The sequence below is a fragment of the Thamnophis elegans genome, chromosome 11 (genome assembly GCF_009769535.1).
Source record: "Thamnophis elegans isolate rThaEle1 chromosome 11, rThaEle1.pri, whole genome shotgun sequence".
Lineage (NCBI taxonomy): Eukaryota > Metazoa > Chordata > Lepidosauria > Squamata > Colubridae > Thamnophis > Thamnophis elegans.
Window position 1 is genome coordinate 17930742 of NC_045551.1, and position 23302 is coordinate 17954043.

General features: G+C 40.2%; 1 protein-coding gene across 1 annotated transcript in view; it reads right to left on the reverse strand.

Annotated features, from left to right (window-relative positions):
* The window catches only part of PTCHD1 (patched domain containing 1), a 119956-nt gene extending 102135 nt beyond the window's left edge, over nt 1-17821 (reverse strand). The window contains exon 1 of the mRNA XM_032226160.1: nt 16046-17821. Within this exon, the coding sequence (XP_032082051.1) occupies nt 16046-16474 (429 nt within the window). The 5' untranslated portion in view covers nt 16475-17821. The remainder of the gene's footprint in view (nt 1-16045) is intronic.
* Between the last annotated feature and the right edge of the window lie 5481 nt (nt 17822-23302).

Consider the following 23302-nt stretch of genomic DNA (forward strand, 5'->3'; position numbering starts at 1 on the left):
AACTGGGAATTAGAAGCCTATAAAGAACATAACTGGCCAGGAATTTGAAATGAGAAATGGTCACTTTGACAGTTGGTACTGTTAATTATGAATGTTGGCAACATTGGGAATGGATTTGTACCTGAAAGGATGCTGAATTGAGAGAGAAATTGGTTGGAAAAATACTGATGAGCTAGAATCATCAACAACAGCAAACAGCACTAAGATGTCCCTGAGGGGCGATAGATATTGAAGTAGTAGCCCTGCCAAAAGGCTTCAGGATGAGGTCTTGCTTTGCTTTGAAGGCTGAAGCCACAGAACAGAAAAGGCCAAATACAGAGGGCAAGAGCTATCTGGACCAATTCTTCTGGATTGGGCAAAGGAACAGTATGCAAGATCTGCATGTAGTTAACACCAGTTTAAAATAGGAAAGGTAATGCTTTTGGGACAAATACTTCCCCTATTAAACATGCTAATTTTGTTCCTCTAGAAAGTTTATTTCCAATGGTAATGTCAAGCTGTATCTTTGTCCCCAAAACAGATTACTACAGGTCTTCTGGATTAAATCCAGGATTTATTTTGGACTCTAAGGCTTAAAAAATATTAAGTGTTGTTTGGGAGCTTAATTAAACTGTGCCATGGAATTTCAGAATAACAAACTATATATTTTAATAAAAGGCAAAACAGGAGCACTTTATAGGTGGCAAAGTGCAGGTGTATCTGCCAGAGTTGTGGGAAGCTGTAAATAGCTCTTGTCGTCATCTACTTTACAAACATCAGCTTATCAAAGGTATTGTTCATCTTACTATTATCTAACTGGCTATAAAGAAGCAAGAATGAAAAAGCAAATTAAAGATTTATTTTTATGCTTTCTTTCTGAAAACACCAAGACAGTGACTGAGCAGCTCCGAAAGGTTCAGTGAGTAATGAAGAATAAGAAACAAGGTCCATTAAAGTTTTTCCAAAAATCTGGGAACTAACAGAGGACAGGAAGCACAAATCTTGCAGTCCTAGACTAATTCCACAGTTAAATCTATATCCTATTTCCCATGTTTAAAGTACAGAATTAAGAACTCTGGGGTTAAGACTCAATTATGATTAATGCTGCTATAAATGATGAATATAGACCTATTCTATGGTAATTTCAGTAATAGTGTAGAATGGGCAATATTTTCTGTATTTAAAAAAGCTTGTCAGACCTCATTCTTTTAGTCTACCTGCACTTGAGATTTAAATATGTTCATTTTTGTTTTGCTTTGAGGTCCTTTGTGCAACATTTTGCAGGGAAAAACATTTCACAGGGAAATATGGTACATTGTTACTCTAAATTATGATGTGTCATTAGACATGTGGCAATAAATAGATCACCATATAAAATTAGGGGTATTGGATTTATTTTGTTCCAGCAGAGTGAGTAATCTGACAAGAATAGAAAAACATTGCCGATATGACAATCTGACACTTGTGACAGCCATGTGGAACTATAAATTTTGCCCTCTAGTTGTTTACAGACTGACTTTTAAGCCAAGGACAAAGAGCAACCTGTACTTAGAAGAACTAAAGAGGATGCTCAATGTAGGCAGGGTTAAAAACTCTCATGATGGAACATTTTTTTTCACAAAGCCAGAGTCCCCTGGAGCCATGTTATTACATGAAAATTGTTACCAGAAGAATTTAAGTTCTCTCATTAAACTGAAAAATCATCTCCTGAGGGCTTTGAAGGGGAAACTTTTGCAAATGTCAATGACACAAATCCCAGAAGCAAAATTTAAGAGGTGGTTTCAAAACAAATCCATTTTTCAGATTCTGCCCTGGTGGTTTGTGAACACCTGCAAAAAGTGACCAATAAGATGAGAATATATCATAGATAGATTGCTTCAATTTTAGAGGGAGTGTGTTACACTTCAACAAAGTAACTGATTATTGTAATAGTGACATTGCACAAATCAGATTCTGCATGGCTATCTAGTAACTGCAATAAAAAAATCCACCCCATTGCCACAACCAAATAATTCACTGCAAGATTACAGACAATCTGGAAATTAAGCATAGTATTTTATTCAGCTATGTACTTACTTGTGTGGTGTAGAAAAAAAAAATCTTAGTAAAAAAAAGATGAAAAGGACTTATTGTTTTGCACTGCTACTTTCTGAGGCTTTTTCATTCTATGATAAGTAGAGTAAAAGGGTTAATGACTGGTAGTCCATAATCTGAACATTTTCAGCTTTAGTGGAGTGAATGTATATTTGGAAAGTGGAAAATTAAAGGTGCATTTTCCTTCCTTTTTATCTGTTAACTTTACTTCTACATCCCTGTATCTTGGACCCTTAAAGGTTTACAGTGTTTTTAATCCTCTCTTTCAAAACTAAAACTAGAAAGGTACACCCAGCTGTACTGTTCTGAATATGTGGATATTACTGCCCAATTTTTGGATGGCCACATTTGCTCCTGTTACATGCACCACCAACTAAATATTTACTTTAAATGTTTAAAAGTGTGGATAAACAGAGAGTATGTTGCGAATATTTGAAAATGCATAGCTATTAGTTAGCAATAATGATGGTATTACCTAAATGTGACAGCCTAGGCTTGTGACGATGCACAAAATTCATTTAGGTTTGTCAATACTCTTTCATGTTGACCCTTGTCAAATGTGGCACACTCTACAGTATATATTAAATGTTCCAATACATTAACTATAAATACTGTATATTTATAAATATAGATATGCAGGGCTTGATGGTTTTTATAGTTCTTTTATAGCACAATGTAAAAAATGGTTACATTTTTAATGTAATGGTTACACTACAATGGTGGTCACAGGGTTGGAAAAGGTCAGTTTACATTCCAATTCCAAAGAAAGGCAATGCCAAAGAATGTTCAAACTACCAGACCATTGCACTCATTTCACATGCTAGTAAAGTTGTGCTCAAAATCCTACATGCTAGGCTCCAGTATATGGATTGAGAACTACCAGAAGTACAGGCAGAATTTTTAAGATGATGTTGGATAACCATTTGTCTGAAGTGGTGTAGGGTTTCTTGCCTAGGCAGGGGATTAGACTAGAGGAACTCCCCAAGGTCCCTTCCAACTCTGTTATTCCATTCTATTCTAATTACAAAGAGGCTAAGAAACTAGAGATCAAATTGATAACATATGCTGGATCATGGAGAAAGCTAAACATCTACTTCTGCTTCATTGACTATGCTAAAGCCTTTAATTGTGTGGATCACAACAAATTGTGGCAAGTTCTTAAACAGATGGGAGTACCAGACCATCTTATTTGTCTCTTTAGAAGCCTATATGTGGGTTAAGAAGCAACAGTGAGAACTGAACATGGAACCACTGATTGGTTCAAAATTGGGAAAGGAGTACATCAAGGCTGTATTCTGTCACCCTGCCTATTTAACTTATATGCAGAGCACATTATGAAAAAGGCAGGGCTAGATGAATCAAAAGTTGGAATTAAGATTGTCGGGAGAAATATCAACAGCCTCAGATATATAGATGATACCACTCTAATGGCAGAAAATGAAGAGAAACTAAACAGTCTCTTGATGCCGGTGAAGAAGGAGAGTGCAAAAGTTGGCTTGAAACTCAACATTAAGAAAACTAAGATGATGGCATCTGGTCTTCTCAATTCCTGGCAAATAGATGGGGAAGAAATGAAGGTAGTGACAGATTTTATTTTTCTGGGCTCCAAGATCATTGCAGATGGGGACTGCAGCAAGAAATTAAAAGATGCTTGTTCCTGGGGAGGAAAGCTATGACAAATTTAGATAACATACTAAAAAGCAGAGATATCACCCTGCCAACAAAAGTGTGTATAGTCAAGGCTATGGTTTTCCCAATTGCGATGTATGGCTGTGAAAGTTGGATCATAAGGAAGGCTGAGCACCAAAGAATTGAGGCCTTTGAACTATGGTGCTGGAGAAGACTTCTGTGAGTCCTTGGACTGCAAGGTGATCAAACCGATCAGTCCTAGAGAAGATCAATCCTGACTGCTCTTTAGAAGGCCAGATCCTGAAGGTGAAACTCAAATATTTTGGCCACCTAATGGGAAGGAAGGACACACTAGAGAAGAGCCTAATGCTAGGAAAGATTTAAGGCAAAAGAAGAATGGGACGACAGAGAATGAGGTGGCTGGATGGAGTCACTGAAGGAGTAGGCGTGAGCTTAAATGGACTCCAGAGGATGGTAGAGGACAGGAAGGCTTGGACGAACATTGTCCATGGGGTTGCGATGGGTTGGACATGACTTCACAACAACAACAAAAATGGTTCTAGTCATTTATAATCCTATAATTTTGGAGTGTTTTGCTATATTGGTTAGTACTCTCCAATCTACTACTTTCCAATTGTCTAGTTACAAAATCAAACATCCATTATCCTCATCGATCATTGTCATTAATTACATTGCCTGGAGCTTTACATTATGTCATATTATTGGTCACTAAGCACAATATAGTTGAGTTTCTTGAGTTTCAATCACTTTTCTAAGTCCAAAGATACTGAAGATTGGACCTGGGACCATCTGCATTCAACAATTTTCAGTGGGGGAAACAAATAAAACAACCACCACTTCAAAAGACAAGGAGAAAAGGCAAAAAAATCTTATGTTGGCACAATGATATTGTCATGTTTGCTGACATCCTAATAGCCATAATACCAGTTTTCCCGGAAAGACCTACCCAGAAAATAAGACCTAGCCTGATTTTTCATGTTACTCACAATATAAGCCCTACCCCCAAAATAAGCCCTAGTTAAGAGCATCATCAGTAGTGGATGTGGCCATCTGATGTTGCTCACATCATGAGGTGCCTGTGCAGGGAGGAAGATTTCTTCACTCCCCATACCTTTCTTTTCTCCCCAAGCAATTGCCACTTGTCTCTTTTGGCAACTGCAGAAGAGGCTGAAAGGGGAGAAGCCATCCGTTCTTCCCCAGATCAATTTCAGAAGCTGCTGCCATCACTGGTCATAAGGCCTGGCTGCTGGGATTGCTGCACCTGCTGCTGCTGGGATACTTCTCAGCCATGGCAGGTGCTCTACTGGCCAACATGCATGGCCGCTCTTCTATGCTGTGTTTATTCTGAAGCTTTGTGCCAAGGAAAATCCACGCTTTTCCCTTCCCTTCTTTCCCCCTTCCCCTATCTCCTCCAGCTGCTCTGTCTCCACTTTTGCAGATGCTAGGGGTGGAGGCTCCCTTGCGGCGTGCAATCGAATCTTCAACTCCAACGGTGGGCCGGGCCAGGTGAAAGGCGAGGTGGTGGCAGTAGGTAGATGCCGAAGAGCATGTTGGTGTGAGTGTGCCAAAGGCAGAGCTTTTTCGCCAACTCCTGCACTGGGTGGCACTACCACTTAAAGGAAGAAGCTGGTGAGGTGGACACTTGGAGCTTCTTTTCTGATGCCAGTTGCACCCGTGCACGGGCGCACACACATGCACGTATGCGCGCTTGCGCGTGCACACACACACACACACACAGATGGTTGGGTGGTACAGGCTAGACTTTTTCTCCAAAAGTTGTAGATCTGGGCCACTCACTCCGTGCCAGGCAGGAGCAGCCCAGTAGGCAGCTGAGAGCAGCATGGCCGGGAGGGCAAAGAGGCCCCATGAGAACAGCAGCAGCACAGGTAACTGCTACATGGCCAGTACAGTGCCTATCGTGCCTGAGAGGTGTCCCAGCAGCAGCATGGCCAGCAGGCAGGGCGGGTGGAGGCTGGGGCAAGTTGAGAGTTTGGTGCATTGTGGCTGCTGCAAGCAGACAGTGGGACAGAGAGGGCAGGGCTGGCAGTAACAGCACTCCCCCTCTTGTCAGTCCCCAAACTCACTGCCTGTTGTACATAAAAAATAACTTCCCCAAATAAGCCCTAGTGCTTATTTTGCAGCCCCAGAAAATATAAGACCCGGTCTTATTTTGGGGAAAACATAGTAGCTAGTAAATATATAAGAAAAAGTACATTCCTGGTCACAAAAAAAATTGTTTTATACCTTAAGAGGATGAGGAACTTGTCACTGAGATGTTGATAAAACTACAACTCCCAAAGTCCTTCATGACTGCAGCTGCATCTGCTGGTCACCAATTTCTATTCTTATCTGAATTATTTTATTTATGTAACATATTTACATGGCCACCTAACTCACAAAAATGTAATACCAGGTTATCTGAGGGTTATCACTTCCTACAGACATTTACCAAATCTTAAGGTCCAAATTTATCCAAATTTTTATCCAAATCGTAAGATCCACAAATCATTCTATGGTTGTTTCCATTAATTCAGTAAAGGTGAATGGCTACTAAACAGAAAAATTTTAGTATTTGGAATCCAATTGCGGAGTGCCTGAAGCACAATTTAGAAGGTTTTTCATATCTGATGAAGATTTTAACATTTTCTTTACATGATTTAAATTGTTAAAATGAAATTAGTATTTTAATGTATCTATTGTACCATTTTATTCTCTTGCATGTTTTATATTGACCATTTAAAAAAGTTCCTGTGAACAATCAGAAAATTATTTTTGTTAATCAGTTTTATAAATGATGTCCACGATCCAGCTTCAGGAACAACAGGACTGAAATTTTAGTACTAATGCTAATAATAATGAAAAGGAAGAGGGTGTACAATTCCCAATACATTTTTTAAGAATTTTAATTTCAGCAAAGGTTCATTGTCTACCTCAGTGGTCCCCAACCCCCGGTCCGCGGACCGGTGCCGGGCCGTGGAGTACCTGGCACCGGGCCGCGCAGCGGCCGGGGGCCATGATCGCTGCAGCGGCCGGGGGCCATGATCGCTGCAGCGCAAAGGCTCTTGGGCCGTGCGCAAAAGCTCCTGGGCCGTGCGCAAAGGCTCCAGGGAAGAGAGCCCCGCGCTGGTACGGACGTGATATATAAACAATCAATGTGTCGTCGCAAACAACACCCCCACCCCCACCCCTGCGCGCGCTCAGCGGGCCACGGTAAAATTATCAAAGGCTGACTGGTCCGCGGCGATAAAAAGGTTGGGGACCACTGGTCTACCTAATATTTCAAGAAATGTGTTTTATATTGTGAAGTCTCCCTGGGTGAAGTGCAATTTATTCATGCCAATTAAGTGTGAAAAAAGATTTGCATCATATATTTAAACCCATATTGCAACGCCTTTGGTTATTAGTTTGCTTGCTTCTAGGTGTTCGCTGATGCAAACAAAGTAATAACCAAAAGCCACAAAGTGACAAAATTAGTGGACCAGAGGAAAGCTGTCAATATAATTTACTTGGACTTCAGTAAGGCATTTGATAAAGTAGACCATAACCTACTACTAGATAAAATAGAAAAATGTGGGGTAGACAGCATCACCACCACCTAACTGGCTGACCAACCGCACTCAATGTCCTCAATGGAACTGCATCTACATGGAGGGAAGTATGCAGTGGGGTACCCCATGGCTCTGTTTTAGGCCTTATACTCTTCAACATCTTCATCAATGATTTGGATGAGGGGATGAATGGGGAACTCATCAAATTTGCAGATGACACCAAGCTGGCAAGAATAGCCAACACTACAGAAGATAGTCTTAAGATACAGAAGGATCTTGACAAATGTGAACATTGGGCACTATCCAACAAAATGAAATTTAATGGTGAAAAAGTAAGGTTCTGCATTTAGGCAAGAAAAAGAAAATACACAGCTACAATATAGATGGTACCTTGCTCAATAGTAGTTACTGTGAGTGGGATCTTGGAATCCTAGTGGACAACCATTTAAATATGAGCCAGCAGTGTGCAGCAGCTGTCAAAAAAGCCAACACAGTTGTAGGCTACATAAACAGGGATAGAATCAAGATCATGTGAAGTGTTAATACCACTGTATAATGCCTTGGTAAGACCACACTTGGAATACTGCATTCAGTTTTGGTCGCCACAATGTAAAAAAGATGTGAAGACTCTAGAAAGAGTGCAGAGAAGAGCAACAAAGATGATTAGGGGACTGGGGGCTAAAACATATGAAGAACGGTTGCAGGAACTGGGTATGTGTAGTTTAATGAAAAGAAGGACTAAGGGAGACATGATAGCAGTGTTCCAATATCTCAGGGGCTGCCACAAAGAATAGGGATTCAAGCTGTTCTCCAAAGCACCTGAGGGCAGGACAAGAAGCAATGGGTGGAAACTAATCAAGGAGAGAAGCAACATAGAAATAAGGAGAAATTTCCTGACAGTTAGAACAATTAAACAGTGGAACAATTTGCCTCCAGAAGTTGTGAACATTGTGAATTTATATGCTAGCAAAGGCTGTTACCCAGAACCACTTGAATTCATAAAAAATGGGTCTTTTTTTGCTAAAAGTGTTTAAATTCAGGTGGTTAATAACTCTGTATATCTATATTTTTGAAACTGAAACATGTATATGTTGCCAAAAACACAGGAAGTAAACTACAGTAAATATTGTCAAGTTGTTTTCCTTAAAATTTCTGGCCTTTAGCAAGTAAATTGGGACCCAGTTCTAGTAAATATGTGATAAATAGGAATATGAACAAATCCTTGTATTAAAGATGAATTATAAAAAGCTTATTCCGAGGAAGAAAAGATGAACCATAGTTGTTGGTTAATGGAATCAATCATCTTAGACAAATAGCTTGAAATGACAAAAACAATTGATTTACTTTTACTGCCAGAGGTGCTTGTGGAATTATCTGTTGTTGTGCCAAAATAACTTCACTGACTTGATCCCTGTCCACCTTGATTTAAGTGGAATACAGCTCTTGTCTCCCGAGCAGCAAAATATCTATGAACACCAGAACCTGCAGATCTCAGGGTAGTATTCTGAGAATTATAGGCTGAAAATTTAGATTGAATATCTTGGTAGTAATACAAAAGTGTGTAAATAAGCAAAGGAAAACAAAACAATGCTTTAAAAAATGAATTTACTGTCATAGGTTACTGTATATACTCGAGTATAAGCCTAGTTTTTCAGCCCACTTTTTGGGCTGAAAAAACCGCCTCGGCTTATACTCGAGTCAGTGAAAAATTTGCCCGAAATGGAAGAGAAAAAGGGGCGGGGCCATGCCGCTGGGTGACACTCGTGAATGGCCCAGTGCCCCTGTGAGTTTCCCCTCCCTCTGTGTCAGTTTGCCGCGCAGCGCGTACCGCACCATCCCCCCTCCTCACGTTCTAATGTAATGCAGGGCTGTCTTACGATTCCCCTTCCTCCCCCTCCTGCCGCTCTGCAACAATGTCCCACCTCCTCCTTGTTATGGCAAGCAGCCACATAGCGATGTCCACCTCCTCTGGTACAGTGATCCAATGATAGGAATCACTGTGCCGTGTGTCATAGGAGGCGGGACATCGCTCCCGCGGCTGCACGGGACATCATCATCACAGCGGGACATCAGCATCATGAGGTGAGTGAAGTATTTCATTGAATACACCGCTAGTTTACTGTTTTTCTTTGAAATAAATATTCAAAAACATTATTGGTATCTATTTTTATTTTTGAAATTTACCGGTAGCTGCTGCATTTCCCACCCTAGGCTTATACTCGAGTCAATAACTTTTCCAGTTTTTGTGGTAAAATTAGGTGCCTCGGCTTATATTCGGGTCGGCCTATACTCGAGTATATACGGTATAAAGAATTCAGCCTATATTTGATACTAAACTGCTCAGTCTTGCCATAATAATTGGGCTGTTGTTTTAATTTTGGTTTTAACCTTTGACAGAAGATCCAAAATTGGCATAATCAAGTGAGCAGATTTAATAATCTGACCACAGACAATATGTTTACTTTCATCATTTGATAAAGATTTCTAATCAAACAGAGGGATCCTAGTGGCAGGCGACTCTTGTTAATGTTAGAAGGTCAGTTATGGGAATTGACAGTCAACATATCTGAAGCCTGATCTAGGTTTCTTTAAAAGAAGAAATGAGAGAAAATACTTGTTTGCTTTTAGATCCACAGGAAAACAAAATAAAAAGCATCTAAGTCAATTGCTCCCCTTCAAACCTCTTATATCAGATATAGCTGATCAAAAATGCAAATTGTTTTTCAGAAAAATAAAAAGAATTCCAAGTAGGGTACTATGAAGCAAATCTAAAGTAAGCATTATAAAACAGATAGATAGATAGATAGATAGATAGATAGATAGATAGATGATAGATAGATAGATAGATAGATAGATAGATAGATAGATAGATAGATAGATATGGACGGACAGGCAAGCAGGCAGGCAGGCAGACGTTACACAAGGTGATTACTTTCAAAGTCAAATTATCAAATTATCTCTCTTATATGTTTGTGGCAATTATGCTCCCTTTGTTGTCCAAGCTAGATTATAGAAAAGAAGATGCTAATACCCTAAAATGAATTTCAAACAAGAAATAAATAAAATTACCATCTCACCCTTACTGACCATACAATAGTTGCTTCAAACAGCAGCAGCAGCAAAAAGTTTTCTGGTCACACAATAGTGAATTCTAACAGTTTGGTTCTACTGTGAAGCTACTGCTCAGAAATTATGTTGAGATTCCATTTTTTAAATAAATATATTATTGTACTAAGCATACACTAATTAATAAGTAAGATGTAAATTCTACTTAACACAATGAGACCTCTGAGTAAGTATGCATACAGATAGTCCCTGACTTATGTTCACAATTGGGAATGAAATTTATGTGACTGGAAATGATTTTACAACCATTTTTACTGTGGTTATTAAGTGAATCAAGCAGTCATTTAGTGACTCTGTTTTCTCCAATCAACTTTGCTTGTCCAAAGGTTGTAAATCACAATCACAACTGCAAGATGCTGCAACCACTGTAAATGTGAATTGGTTGCAAAATGCCTGAATTACAATCACATGTCTTTGAGGGGGGTTAATTTTGAGGAAGGGTCATAAGCCACTTTTTCTGAAACTTTAAAAAGTTGTTAAACAGTCATAAGTCAAGGACCATCTGTAATAAGAAATATGATTGTTCATTAAAAAAACCCCAATTGTTGTAACTATTAGAACAACCCTGTCAGGAGAAATGGTAACTTGATAGATTTGCCACAAAATTGATGCTTTTTTTTAGCATTTTGCCTAACAAAAAATAGAATCAGCTGCCAAGAAGTTACCCCCAAATATTTGCAAGCAAAGGTGTAAAATGTATCTCAATATTATATTGTCGTATGAAGATTTTAAAAAGTAATTACATTAACTTAGGCCCAAAACCAAAATAAATGCAGAAGAATTTCTTCACTCCTGCATCTTCAAACAATTAGCAATAAATACTTAGAAATATTTAAAATGAAGTCAGAAATAACAGTCAGCATTCCAGAATTGCTCATGATAGTCCTACACATGATTTCATGGTCTTTTATTTAACACTGGAGGATAAGCAGCAGAACTACCTTGATCTGGAAGAGCTTTCTTTCAATGACTGATACAGTTTAGCTGCTGTTCCCATGCATTTTCACTTCTCTGCCAAGTCAGATTCATTACTTCAAAAATAGTTCTTTCTTACTTCCCAAGATCAACATCCATCAACAGGAAACTGACCTGAATCAAAACTTTTGGACCAATAGCGCAATTTGTCAATCAGATAAAAACACAATGGCTTGACATCTAAAAAGTGGGGAGATGAATTTTTCCTTTTAAAATTTAAAATACTGGGGGTGGGGAAGCAAGACATTAGTAACTTCAGGTTTTGGTAAACTAAATGGCTGATTATTGGAATATATATTAAATATAAATTAGTGGTGGGTTTCAATTTTTTTAGAACCTATTCTGTAGGTTTGGCCTGTTTTGTGGGCGTGGCTTGGTGGTCATGTGACCAGGCGGGAGTGGCTTGGCAGTCATGTGACCGGGTGGGAGTGGCTTGGCAATCATGTGACTGGGTTGGTGTCGCTTGGCAGTCATGTGACCAGGTGGGAGTAGCCAACTTGATATCACTCACCAGGAGATGTCATGATTGGGTAAATTGTGCTGAAGCTCACTTAACAATGCTCCTGCTTAGCAACCAAAATTTTGGGCTCAATTGTAGTGATAAGTCAAGGACTATCTCTGCCTTCCTTTGTATGGCAGCCTTATCCTAATAAACCCCTTCTCCTTTCTGGTAATTTTCCTCTCTTTTAGAGGCACCAAAATAATCCAGACAATGTAAGCTTTCCTGCTGCAGCAGGGGGTTGGACTAGATGACCCCCTAGTAGCCTTCTAGTCCTAAATTGCTGTGCTGTTTTTCTTTCTTTCTGCTAACAAAGAAACCTGCCTGAGGCTCATTCCACATTCCTGTCAGATAGAGATAATGAGATAATGACCCTAGAGAAAGTTTGGCTCCATTCACAAGCAGGGAATCATCCAAACACTTTTAGAAACACAAAGCCCATATTGTATAAACCCCAAAACTTCAGAAGCATAAAACCATATAACACATAACCATATAACAAATTTGTTGTTCCCTGCAGCTGTCAATTTAAAGGTATAAGCATTAGGACTTGAGGACTTTAACTCCCAGAACTCCACAGCCAGGCATGCTCAGTTCTGATTTAAAGCAACAGCATTTGTTTTTCTCCTTTGTGAAAGAATTTTCCTTTTTTTCTTTTTCTTCTCCCTTCCCCTCCTTCCTCCCTCCCCCCTCTCAAATACAAACACACACACACAGAAGTTGGATTGGATTATCTCTCCTGCCACCTTCCTTCTCTCACTCTTTCAAACGCACGCACGCACGCGAGCACACACACACTACTTGAAAGTAGCTCCTCTGCCATCCCTCCCCCCATTCCCCTGCTGCCTTCCTCAAACCTTCCCCATTGTAAATGCAGCATGCTGTCTGGGTGGGAAATGTCTGGAACATAATAAAGCTCACCCACTCACCTCCTGCTGGCAGGCTGGGGTGAGAGGAGAGGCAGAAAAGCTGGAGGGGAGCCAATTGGAGCTTTCCGAAAGAACAGGGCTCTCCCTCCCCAGTCTAGTTTGATTGCAGGCCCCAGTCTAGTTTGATTGTTGCCTCTCTTTAACCAGCTGTCAGGGGAGGGGGAATGACCTCTTCCCCAGGCCCCCATCCATTTCTCCCCACCACTTTATAGCTGGATAAAGCTATGTGAAAATCCAGCCCACCTTCACTGACTACAGGTTTGAAAAGGCAACGTGGCTCCACCTGCAATCAAACTACACTTGGGGAGGGAGAGCACGAGCGAGCACTGAGGAGACCACAGGAGGAGGCAGCACACACCCCAGCCCCGATCTTTCAGAAGGCTCCAATCAGCTCCCTTCTGGTTTCTCTGACTCTCCTCTCACCCCAGACTGCCAGCAGGAGGTGAGTGGGTGGGCTTTATTGCATTCCAGGCATTTCCCACCTGGACAGCATGCTGCATTTGCAATGGGGGAAGTGTTTGGGGAAGGCAGCAGGGGAATGGTGTGGGGGGGATGGCAGAGGAGCTGTTTTCAAGCCATTGGGAGAGATGTCCAATCCAAATTCTGTGTGTGCGCGCACCCAGCTCACTGACTGCAGGCTGCCTCAAACTACACAGGGGAGGGAGGGAGAGAGGGAAAGAGCATAAGCGAGCCAGGGCCCTTCCCTCCAGCCTTTGCCCAAAGCCCAGCACCACATCAGGAGGATGAAGTTTGAATTCCTTCCCCCCCCCTCCGACCCACACATACCTTTTCCAATTGCTTCAAAGAGGGCTTCAACACTGCTCTTGGCTCGGCTCCTCTGAAGAAGCCCCACACTCACTTCCTTCTCTTTGAGAAGCACCTTGCAAATGGGGGCAGGGCAGAGGAGCATACCGGTATGAGGGTGTGGCCATGCCGCCATGGAACAGATATGCAAAAGTACGGCAAATTTCAGGCACCGGTACGCCTGTAGTGGTGGGTAGTAGGCGGAAGCCATCTCTGAGATAAATATATTAAATAGAGAATGGACAGCTATATTTAATCTTAATAATATTATAAATAAATTTCTATTTGGACCATCTTACCTAAAGGAACCTCTTTTCACAAGTGTAGCAGAATCCTATGGATGTTATTTGCATGTAAATTCTACATTGTTCCATGTGGTTTACTCTCCAACCAATAGCATTAGTTATGATAATTTGTTCATATCTTTCTTTGCTATGTTCTTTGCATAATTCAGCATCATTTTGCTGCAACCTATCTGTCTCTACTTGCTTAAGTCCAACCTACAGCATCTTTCAGACTTAGGCCATACATTTGATAGAACATGGCACTAATTTATTAAACCAATTAAACCAAGCTTTTAGATAATTAAGCCTACAGAACAAGAGGTAACATTTAATGTGCCTGATGACTTCAATGATTTCAAGAGCTGATGGTATTGAAATAATAATGGTGCATAGTTGACTATTATTAATTTAACAACAACAGTTTTGGATTATGTTGAATATGATGCAATTTTCAACTAATCAATTTTCTTTTCAATAATTAATGATTTTATTACAATTTTGTTTATTTGAGAAAAGATAGTTATTTATCGCTATAATTGTAATTGAGATTCTAGAGATAGCATACAAGAAAAAAAATGTCACTAGACATTGGTTTGCAGCGTATTTCAGAGTAAATATAAGCACTGATATTTCTGAGGCTTTTCCTAGTTGACAATTTTTATGTATGTATGTATGTATGTATGTATGTATGTATGTGTATGTGTGTGTGTGTGTGTGTGTGTGTGTGTGTATGTATGTATGTATGTATGTATGTATGTATGTATGTAATTAGTGTCAAAACCCCTGGTATGCCCAAATATGGGAGGAAGTCTACTGCTTCCATTCTCTGTCTATCAGCTTGTCACAAGAGACCATCCAAACAGAAACCCATTATTTTTTACTGTTGCCTTTGTTACATTTGTGTTGTATTTGTGCTGATAAATAAATAAAGGGAGACTAGTATAGATCTATTTCAAGCTATTTAGCTCTCATCAGCTAACCATACCCACAGGTTCTAATCCCAGTAAGGGTATGGCTAGCTGATGAGAGCTAAATAGCTTGAAATAGATCTATACTAGTCTCCCTTTATTTCTCAGCACAAATACAAAACACACACACACACACACACACACACACAAAATCTGTAAAGGCTGATATCATGGATTCCATTGTAAGTTTTTTTAGTGGAACTGGCAGGACTCTATGAATATGTATTTTCTCATTGCAAGAGATACTAAAGGTCCAATGATTGTTATTACTTTGCAGTACGTCATCAAAGCTTATCAAAACATTGTTTAATGCTAAAAAGTAAATGTGGATGCTCAAAGCCATCTCTCTCCTCTCTCCATCCATCCATCTATCTAAACTTCCTTTCTTTTCATCAACTTGATCTCCATGCATTCTCCTTTCTTTTCATTCACTTGATCTCCATTCCATCCATGCATTTTTTCATGTTTTTATCTCAAACCTGTACTGAGAAGTATGCTACAGTTGTAAAACAATAGACAATATTGACAAAAATATTGCAATAGGCAGGACCTACAGTTCAGGAACAATTCAGTAAAATTTCTTGCATTACATTACACAGTAAATAACTACACAAAGAAACTACATATAAACAATAATTTCTTCTGATTTCAAATTTTGTATATGTAAAAGTAGCATGTAGCAGTTTTCAAAATGATGTGGATGCTATGAAAGAAATCTTTTGGAAATAAAACAGCTCCTTTATTTAATTTTCAATTAACTTGTATATCCATTGTAATCAAAGAATCATCTTGAGTAAGTTAAGAGTAACCTACAAGTGTTACCCATCAATGTTGAAGTTTAGGTTGCACTCCAAATTAGCAAAAGTGGTTGTCACTAACTCAGCTTGTAGGAGAGGGTCAAAAGGCAGAGAGAGAGAGAAAAGTGCCATTCTTTCATTCACAAAATCTTCCTCTCTCCCTCTTTATCACCTCTGAAAAGGAGAAGGAATCTGTACAGGTATTTTCCTCTGCAACCCATAGTTAACCCAACTGTTGCAGAACTATGAACTGCAGATCAGAGCTACATGACTGATATTCCATTGACAGTTACCTCTACACCTTTTTAAGGATCCATGCAGGAAGGCAAAGAAAGGATTTCAGCAGGGGTGGAGAAGAAAGAGGTGACTCATCAGGAACAGCTGGTCCTTACCTTTAAGATCAGATCCGTATGATGTTGGTCCAGCATGTTCGCCTTGACAAAGGATGTGATGATGACTCTGCCGTATCTCCCTGGGGTCTGCAGATCGGAATACAGCCGGTGCTTGGACCGGTTCACCGGGAAGAGGCTATTGACTAGGTTCCTCTCGATCTTGGCCAGGCTGTGTTTGGGGGCCAGCAGGTGTTCCACGCTCTCCTCGATCTGGTACTTGCTGAAACTGGCCCCCAGCAAGATGGAGATGAGCACGGGCGCAGAGGCAAAGAAGACCGGGTGGCTGGCAACGAAGTGGCCGAGTCTGGCGAAAGACGTTCTCAGCCCTCTGTGCAAAACCTGCCGCAACATTCTAGTGCAGAAGCAGCTCAGGAGGGCGAGGTGCGCACGACGGAATCTGAAGCTCTCCCAGAGCCCAGGCAAAACCATTGGGGAGCCCAGGCAGGCGGGAGCTTCCCTTGTGGGCTGAAATTGACCGAGCAGGTAACCCGCACTCCCCCTTTCTGCGCGGTGAGTGCTAAAGCTCTTCGCCTCCCTCCAGGCTGCCGAAGGGAGTTTCCCGGCGCCCCATTGTCTGACTTTAAACAACAACAGAGATTCCGAAAGGGAAAAGGGCGTGAGCAAAAATAAAATAAAAAAACAAAAAATAAAAATAAAAACTCGAGGGTGGGGTTGTTGGTAAGCGAGGAAGCCAAGATCTTATTGATGGCAAAATCTATTTATTTTCTCCACTTATGGTGGCAGCTCTTTCTGCCAAACCAAGTGGGTGGGTAAGGATTGTTTACCCAGGAAAGATATGGAGGAATACAGAAAGGGGGGGTTGTCGGTAGACACACTTGCTGACTAACTCAGTTAAGCACAGAACAGAGCTCCTGAGACCCTGGGGCTACGGCTGACTACATCTGCAAAACTGAATGGTTGGCTTTCCTCCCCACCCGCGCCTCTAATCGAGGCCAGGAAAGAGACTCGCCCCTTCCTCAGCCACAATCCCGAGAGTGGGAGAGATTTGCCGTTTCAAAGCCCTCGCCGCCGCCAACACCACTAAGGCTGCGCCGGAGTTCAGGGGCAGTTTCTTTGCCGGCTTTTTCATGACAGTTATTAAGCTGTACGAGAGGCTGGTGGCTCAGAGCGGGCGACTAGGCAGAAGAGCGCCTTCTCGCCCCATCTTCCCAGGCTCATTTCCGGCACTGGGATCTGGAGGGTCGCACCGAATTAATATTAAACAAGATAACACAACCCCTTTCCTCCCACAGTGTAGGCAATTTAGCTGGAAATCCCGGCTGCTGACTGTCAATTACCGGTGGCCAATCCTTTAATCGGAGCTTCCTTGTTCGCTCGGGGTTGCAGTTTCAATGAAACTATCGCGCAACTAGGATGGCTGTAATTGTTATTACTTTAAAAAACGACCAGACCCTCCTTCAGGTGAGATCCATGTCAGCGCCGCCGGCATGTCCCATCCAAGCGAAATAGCTGCTGCCCATCAATGTCGGAAGATCAGCAAGGAAAAGGGGAGAGCGAACTACCAACCGATTCCTGACGCATGGCAAAGTTTTCGAGTCTCACCTTTGAAGCAATCCTCGAAGAAGCCTGTTTGGGAGAGGTGGACTTATTCGCACGCAAGCGAACGTGGCTCCCATTGTTTTCCGACCGGAGCAGCGCAGAGATACAGTTTTGTGTATTTCATTGGTTTCAAGCGATTGCTCTTCTTTGTCAACGCATAGTGAGGATTCGGCGGTTTAAATGCCAAGAATCAGAAACGTCTCGGCAATTCCACGAATTCCCCTCTCTTACTTCCCTCCCACTTGCTACGTCTGTCTGTCCGTCTGCTGCTCCCCCCCCCTTCTTCTTTTCGCACCGATTCTGTCTGCCTCCCTCTTTCGATGCGACGTGGGTTCAATGGTCTTGCTGCTGCGAGAGAAGACACTGCCCAATCCCTTGCCTAAATGGGCATGTGCGAATGCTTTGCACATGCTCATTAACACAGTGACGCCGCACAGAAGCCGGTGCCCTTAATACTTTGCCCGGAGATTGCCTAAAATCCCCGCTTTTCTCTCCAAGAAAAAAGGTGCTATCAGACAGACGGAGATTGGAAATTAGTATTTGGGCAGATGAGCGCTTCTGTACGCCGTCCAAAAGCAAAGCAGTAGAAATGGGTTTTGAGAATTGCCAAACAAGTAATACTGTTGTTACTACTACTACTACTACTACTACTACTACTACTACTACTACTACTACTACCACCACCACCACCACCACCACCACCACCACCACCACCACCACTACCACTACCACTACCAAACTACAATATCCAATGTCCTTGTGAAAGACTCCATAGGTGGATAAAAATGCTAAATCTAGTCTAACCATCTGGCTGACTGTGCAATGAATCATAATAATATAAATTGTGGTTAAAAAGATACAATATGACATTCCAGGTTCACGGAAAGAACTCAGTGTGTATGACAGTGAACACAAGCTAAAGAACTGGCAGCTATTGTAAAATAATAAAAATAAAAACCACAAATATAATTGACTGATGCTGATGGTTGATATGGATTGCTGCCAGTATCCTAGGTATCTTCTTAAAATGTATGATGTCTGCAGTTTTGCAGTTTCACTACTGTTATTGCATGAAGCTGCAATTTGTTGATGTATTTTATAAAATTCTTGGACATGGTACCAAGTGCTCCAAAGACAATGGGTATCACTGTTGCATGTTTTATCCATAATCATTTAGTTTTGATGGCCAAATTGCAATATTTCATCATTTTTTTCCAGTTCTTTTTATTTGACTCTGGCATTTCTGGAAACAGCGATATCAATAAATTATACGCTTCGGTTTTTGACAACTGTGATATCTGGCGTGTTGTGCTCCAAATGACGTATTTGAAAGTAATAGCAATAGCAATAGCAGTAGACTTATATACCGCTTCATAGGCCTTTCAGGCCTCTCTAAGCGGTTTACAGAGAGTCAGCATATTGCCCCCAACAATCTGGGTCCTCATTTTACCCACCTCGGAAGGATGGAAGGCTGAGTCAACCCTGAGCCGGTGAGATTTGAACCGCTGACCTGCTGATCTAGCAGTAGCCTGCAGTGCTGCATTTAACCACTGCGCCACCTTGGCTCTTACAAGTCCCTCAAGATCTTCACCTTCTCATTTTCGATAACTTTTTCCACTTTATGTTCCCATGACTTCATGGATACAGGTAAATCATATTTTTTACATAGTGACCAGTGGATTAATTTAGCAACTTGATCATGTCTAGCTTTGCAATCAGTTTGTGCAATTTTGCTGCATTAACATATTAAATGTGAAACAGTTTCAACTTTGTCATTGCAAAATCTACAGTTTGGATTGCCAGTGGATTTTTGTATCTTCGCTTTCATGGCATTAATTTGTAGAGCTTGTTATTGAGCAGCAAGTATTAAAACTTTCATTTCTTTCTTGATGGTTCCCATCTTAAGCCATGCCCACGTCAAGTTGTTATCACATTTTCCTTCAATGTTTTTCAAGTGCTGTCCATGCAAACCTTTGGTTTTTCATCCATTTAATCTGTCTTCCAGTTGTTTTTTTTCTTATATTATGCCTTTTTTCTGTTGTTTTTATAATGTTCTCAGTTTTCACAATCTGCAGCAATTTTTCTGTACTTTGATTCACATAGTCATTCAAACTTTATTTTTCTTCTTCTACAGTTTGATGGATTTTGCAATAGCTGTCTACCCCCTATTCTTCTTGACAGATACCACTTCATGTAGATATTCAAAAGTTTATGCATTTTCGGATCCAGAAAATGGTTTTCCAGTTTAGCCACAGTCCAGTTGATAATTCCAGCTGGGTAGCGTATCACTGGAACTGCCCATGTATTAATGGTTTTAATTATGTTTTTAGCATTCAGTTTTCATTTTAATGTTTTGTGGACCCTCCTGATGTATTCCTTTTGTGTTCATTCTTTGACTTGTCCATTCAATTTGTTATCTACTCCCAACATGCCTAGATATTTGTAGCTGTCATTCTTTGCTAATGCTTTCATGATGCTTCAATTTCCCTGTTCTATTCCTTCTACTTTTTTCATTTTTCCTCGATGCATTTTTTGTTTGTTTCATGTTTAAAAAATAGAAATAAAAATAATATTCAAATGCAGCAAACATTACTGGGAACACCAAATTGACAAAATTCTTGAAAATGAGAAATCAAGATCCTGTGAGACTTTTGGATCCAAACACACAGCCCCCAACATACCTGACATTACTATTATGGAAAAGGAAAAAGTCTAGTTCATTGATATTGCTGTTGGAAGAAAAATCCACCTGGTTCAGTTCCAAGCCAGGAGAAAGGCACTGGAAACAAAATGGAGGCTGATTGGGAAAAAAAAGGTTCTCTTTATTGATGAAGCAGAACCAACCACATATGATTCTGGGCAGCTGACAAATTGGAGTTGAAAGTGGATGGGTTCTTATACCTTCTTTGGGATTTGTATTTGAGCTTCCCGTTCCTTTGCAAGAACATGTCATTTAATATTCTATTGGCTGTTTTCAGGTTTGAATTGTTGCAGAAAATGACAGACTTAGACTTCTCGGGATATAGGAGGAGTTTATTTGGCAGCCAGGTTCAGAAAGCTAGCCCATGGTTAGCATTGCAAGTTCTGAACAACCTTCATTATTGAAGCACGCATTCTTATACATTCTCAAAGGCATCGTAACATGGAAACTCTTAACTCATTTCTTATTGGTTACCTTGAGGAAAAAGCCTTATAAGGAGATGGGGTCTTACTTCTCCTTTTGCCTTGGGACACAGGTACAGACTATGTGTCTTTATGCGAACTTTAATTGAACCTTGTGGTTTTGGACTTTTGACATAGGGACGTTTGTTGGAATATTTTGTGGTTGAGGGCTGATGACATTTCCCTGTCCCTTTAAGCAAGCTTCTAACTGTTCCTTTTGCCACGTCTCTATTTTTATATTTTTAATCCATATTTTGTTCTACTTTACTATGGGGTCATGTAAGAGTTATATAGGGGTCATAGCTGGCTCTATAGGCAAAAGAGGAAATGCAAATCCTAGGTGTTTGTCTGAACTAATGTGGTCAACCTCTGGCTTATTGTTTATCTGAGCTCCCAGGTTTCTGTGACTTTGAAGTTTGGACTGCTCTGGGGATGGTGCAATGAAGGGATTTGTGTTCTGAAAGAAGTTGGGCAATTCCTATTGTGGCTAATGGGTGGCTAATTTCATCCTGTGTTGGATCATGGGTGAGGGGCTGCTTTCTAATCCTACAATTCTGGCAAGGAGTTTTGAAATATCCTCTTGAATGGATTTTTGCTTGCAGTATTTGCTTTGCTTATGAATATAGCTATCTAGATAGTTCTTCTTCTTTCAATAAGCTCTTTTTCTCCTAAAGTCTGGCATGTGCTGGGGCTATTTAAAAAAGTGGGGGCTGCTTTCTGTCTTTAAAAGCTTGTTTCTCCATCTCTCCCTTTGATGAAATATAATATTCTTCTTTTTTAATATTCCTCAAAATATTTCATTCTTGGGGGGGGGAGCTTCCCACATTACAATGACAGGTGATGAATAAATTGAAGACCAACAGAAAAATATATATCAAAATCTGATGATTTGCAAATTGAAGATGAGTGACTATGGATTAAGAAATCAGTGGTTCCACCAATAGTAATAAGACCCCTTGCAGCAAAGGGCTGCCCAGATACATGGAATTTTTGAACTTATTAGACCTGAATATCCTGACTTTGCAAAAGACCACCCAACTAGGAACTGGCTATATACTCATACCCTACCTTAGTTCTTAGGTCTTTGGTTAGAACTGTTATGTTTTTATCAGTCTCAGACTGTAAATCAAAGATGATAATTGATAATTGATAATTGATAATTGATAATTGATAATTGATAATTGATAATTGATAATTGATAATTGATAATTGATAATTGATAATTGATAATTGATAATTGATAATTGATAATTGAAAACAACAAAACCATAGATCGGCTAATCAGAAGATATAGTTTGGATACAAGAAACATCAATGAAGCTGTGGAGATTGTAAAACAGCAGATAACAGCAACAGCTAGAAAAATTGAAAGATATGAGGCACGAATCATCCAATATAAACAAAATCAGCAATTTCGATCAGACCAATGACGTTTTTATCAAAGTCTTAATGTGAATGGTGACACCAAAAGTGAAAAACCAGAAAAGCAGGTCACAGTTGAATTCTGGAAAGAATTGTGGGAAAATGCAAAGGACTACAATAAGGAAGCAAAGTGGATACATGACTTTGAGAAAATCATTGGCAACAAACAAATGCAAGTATTAGAAATAACAACTGAAATGGTCAAAAATTGAGTAAAAAGGGTAAAGAATTGGACATCACCTGGAAAGGACCAATTACATGGTTTCTGGCTCAAATATCTAACCAGTTTACATGCAATATTGGCCAGGCAACTGAATGAAATTTTACAAAAGGGCCAAATTGATGAATGGTTGACAACTGGAAAAACATACTTGATTCAGAAAGATGCAACTAAAGGAACAACACCTGAAAACTACAGACCAATAACATGCTTGCCAACAACCTTCAAATTACTCACAGGCATTATTGCAGATAACATGATGGATTATTTGGAAACAAACAACATCTTGCCAGTAGAGCAAAAAGGCAACAAAAGAAGGAGCTGGGGCACAAAAGATCAGCTCCTAATTGATAAAATGATATTAGAAAATTGTAAGAACAGAAAAATGAACTTGAATATGGTCTGGATTGATTACAAAAAGGCATTTGACTCACTGCCACATAGTTGGATCATAAAATGCTTAGAAACAACTGGCATTAGCAAAAATATTACATCCTTTACTGAAAAGGCGATGAAACAATGGAGAACTGAGTTGGCAGTAGGGAATGAGATCTAGGGAATGGTTAATATCAAGCGAGGAATTTTCCAGGGTGATTCACTTTCACCTCTTCTCTTCATCATCGCAATGATCCCACTATCAGTAATCTTTAAAAAAATGAAATTAGGCTACCAAACAGCCAAAGAAGCTGAAAAAATTTCGCATTTACTATATATGGATGATTTGAAACTCTATGGAAAGTCAGAAATAGAAATCCAATCTTTGACAAACACAGTCCGAGTATTCAGCACCGATATTTCAATGCAGTTTGGCATGGAAAAATGTGCCACTGTATCCATAAAAACAGGCAAAATCACTGCATGTGAGGGAATTGAAATGCCCAATGGCCAACTAA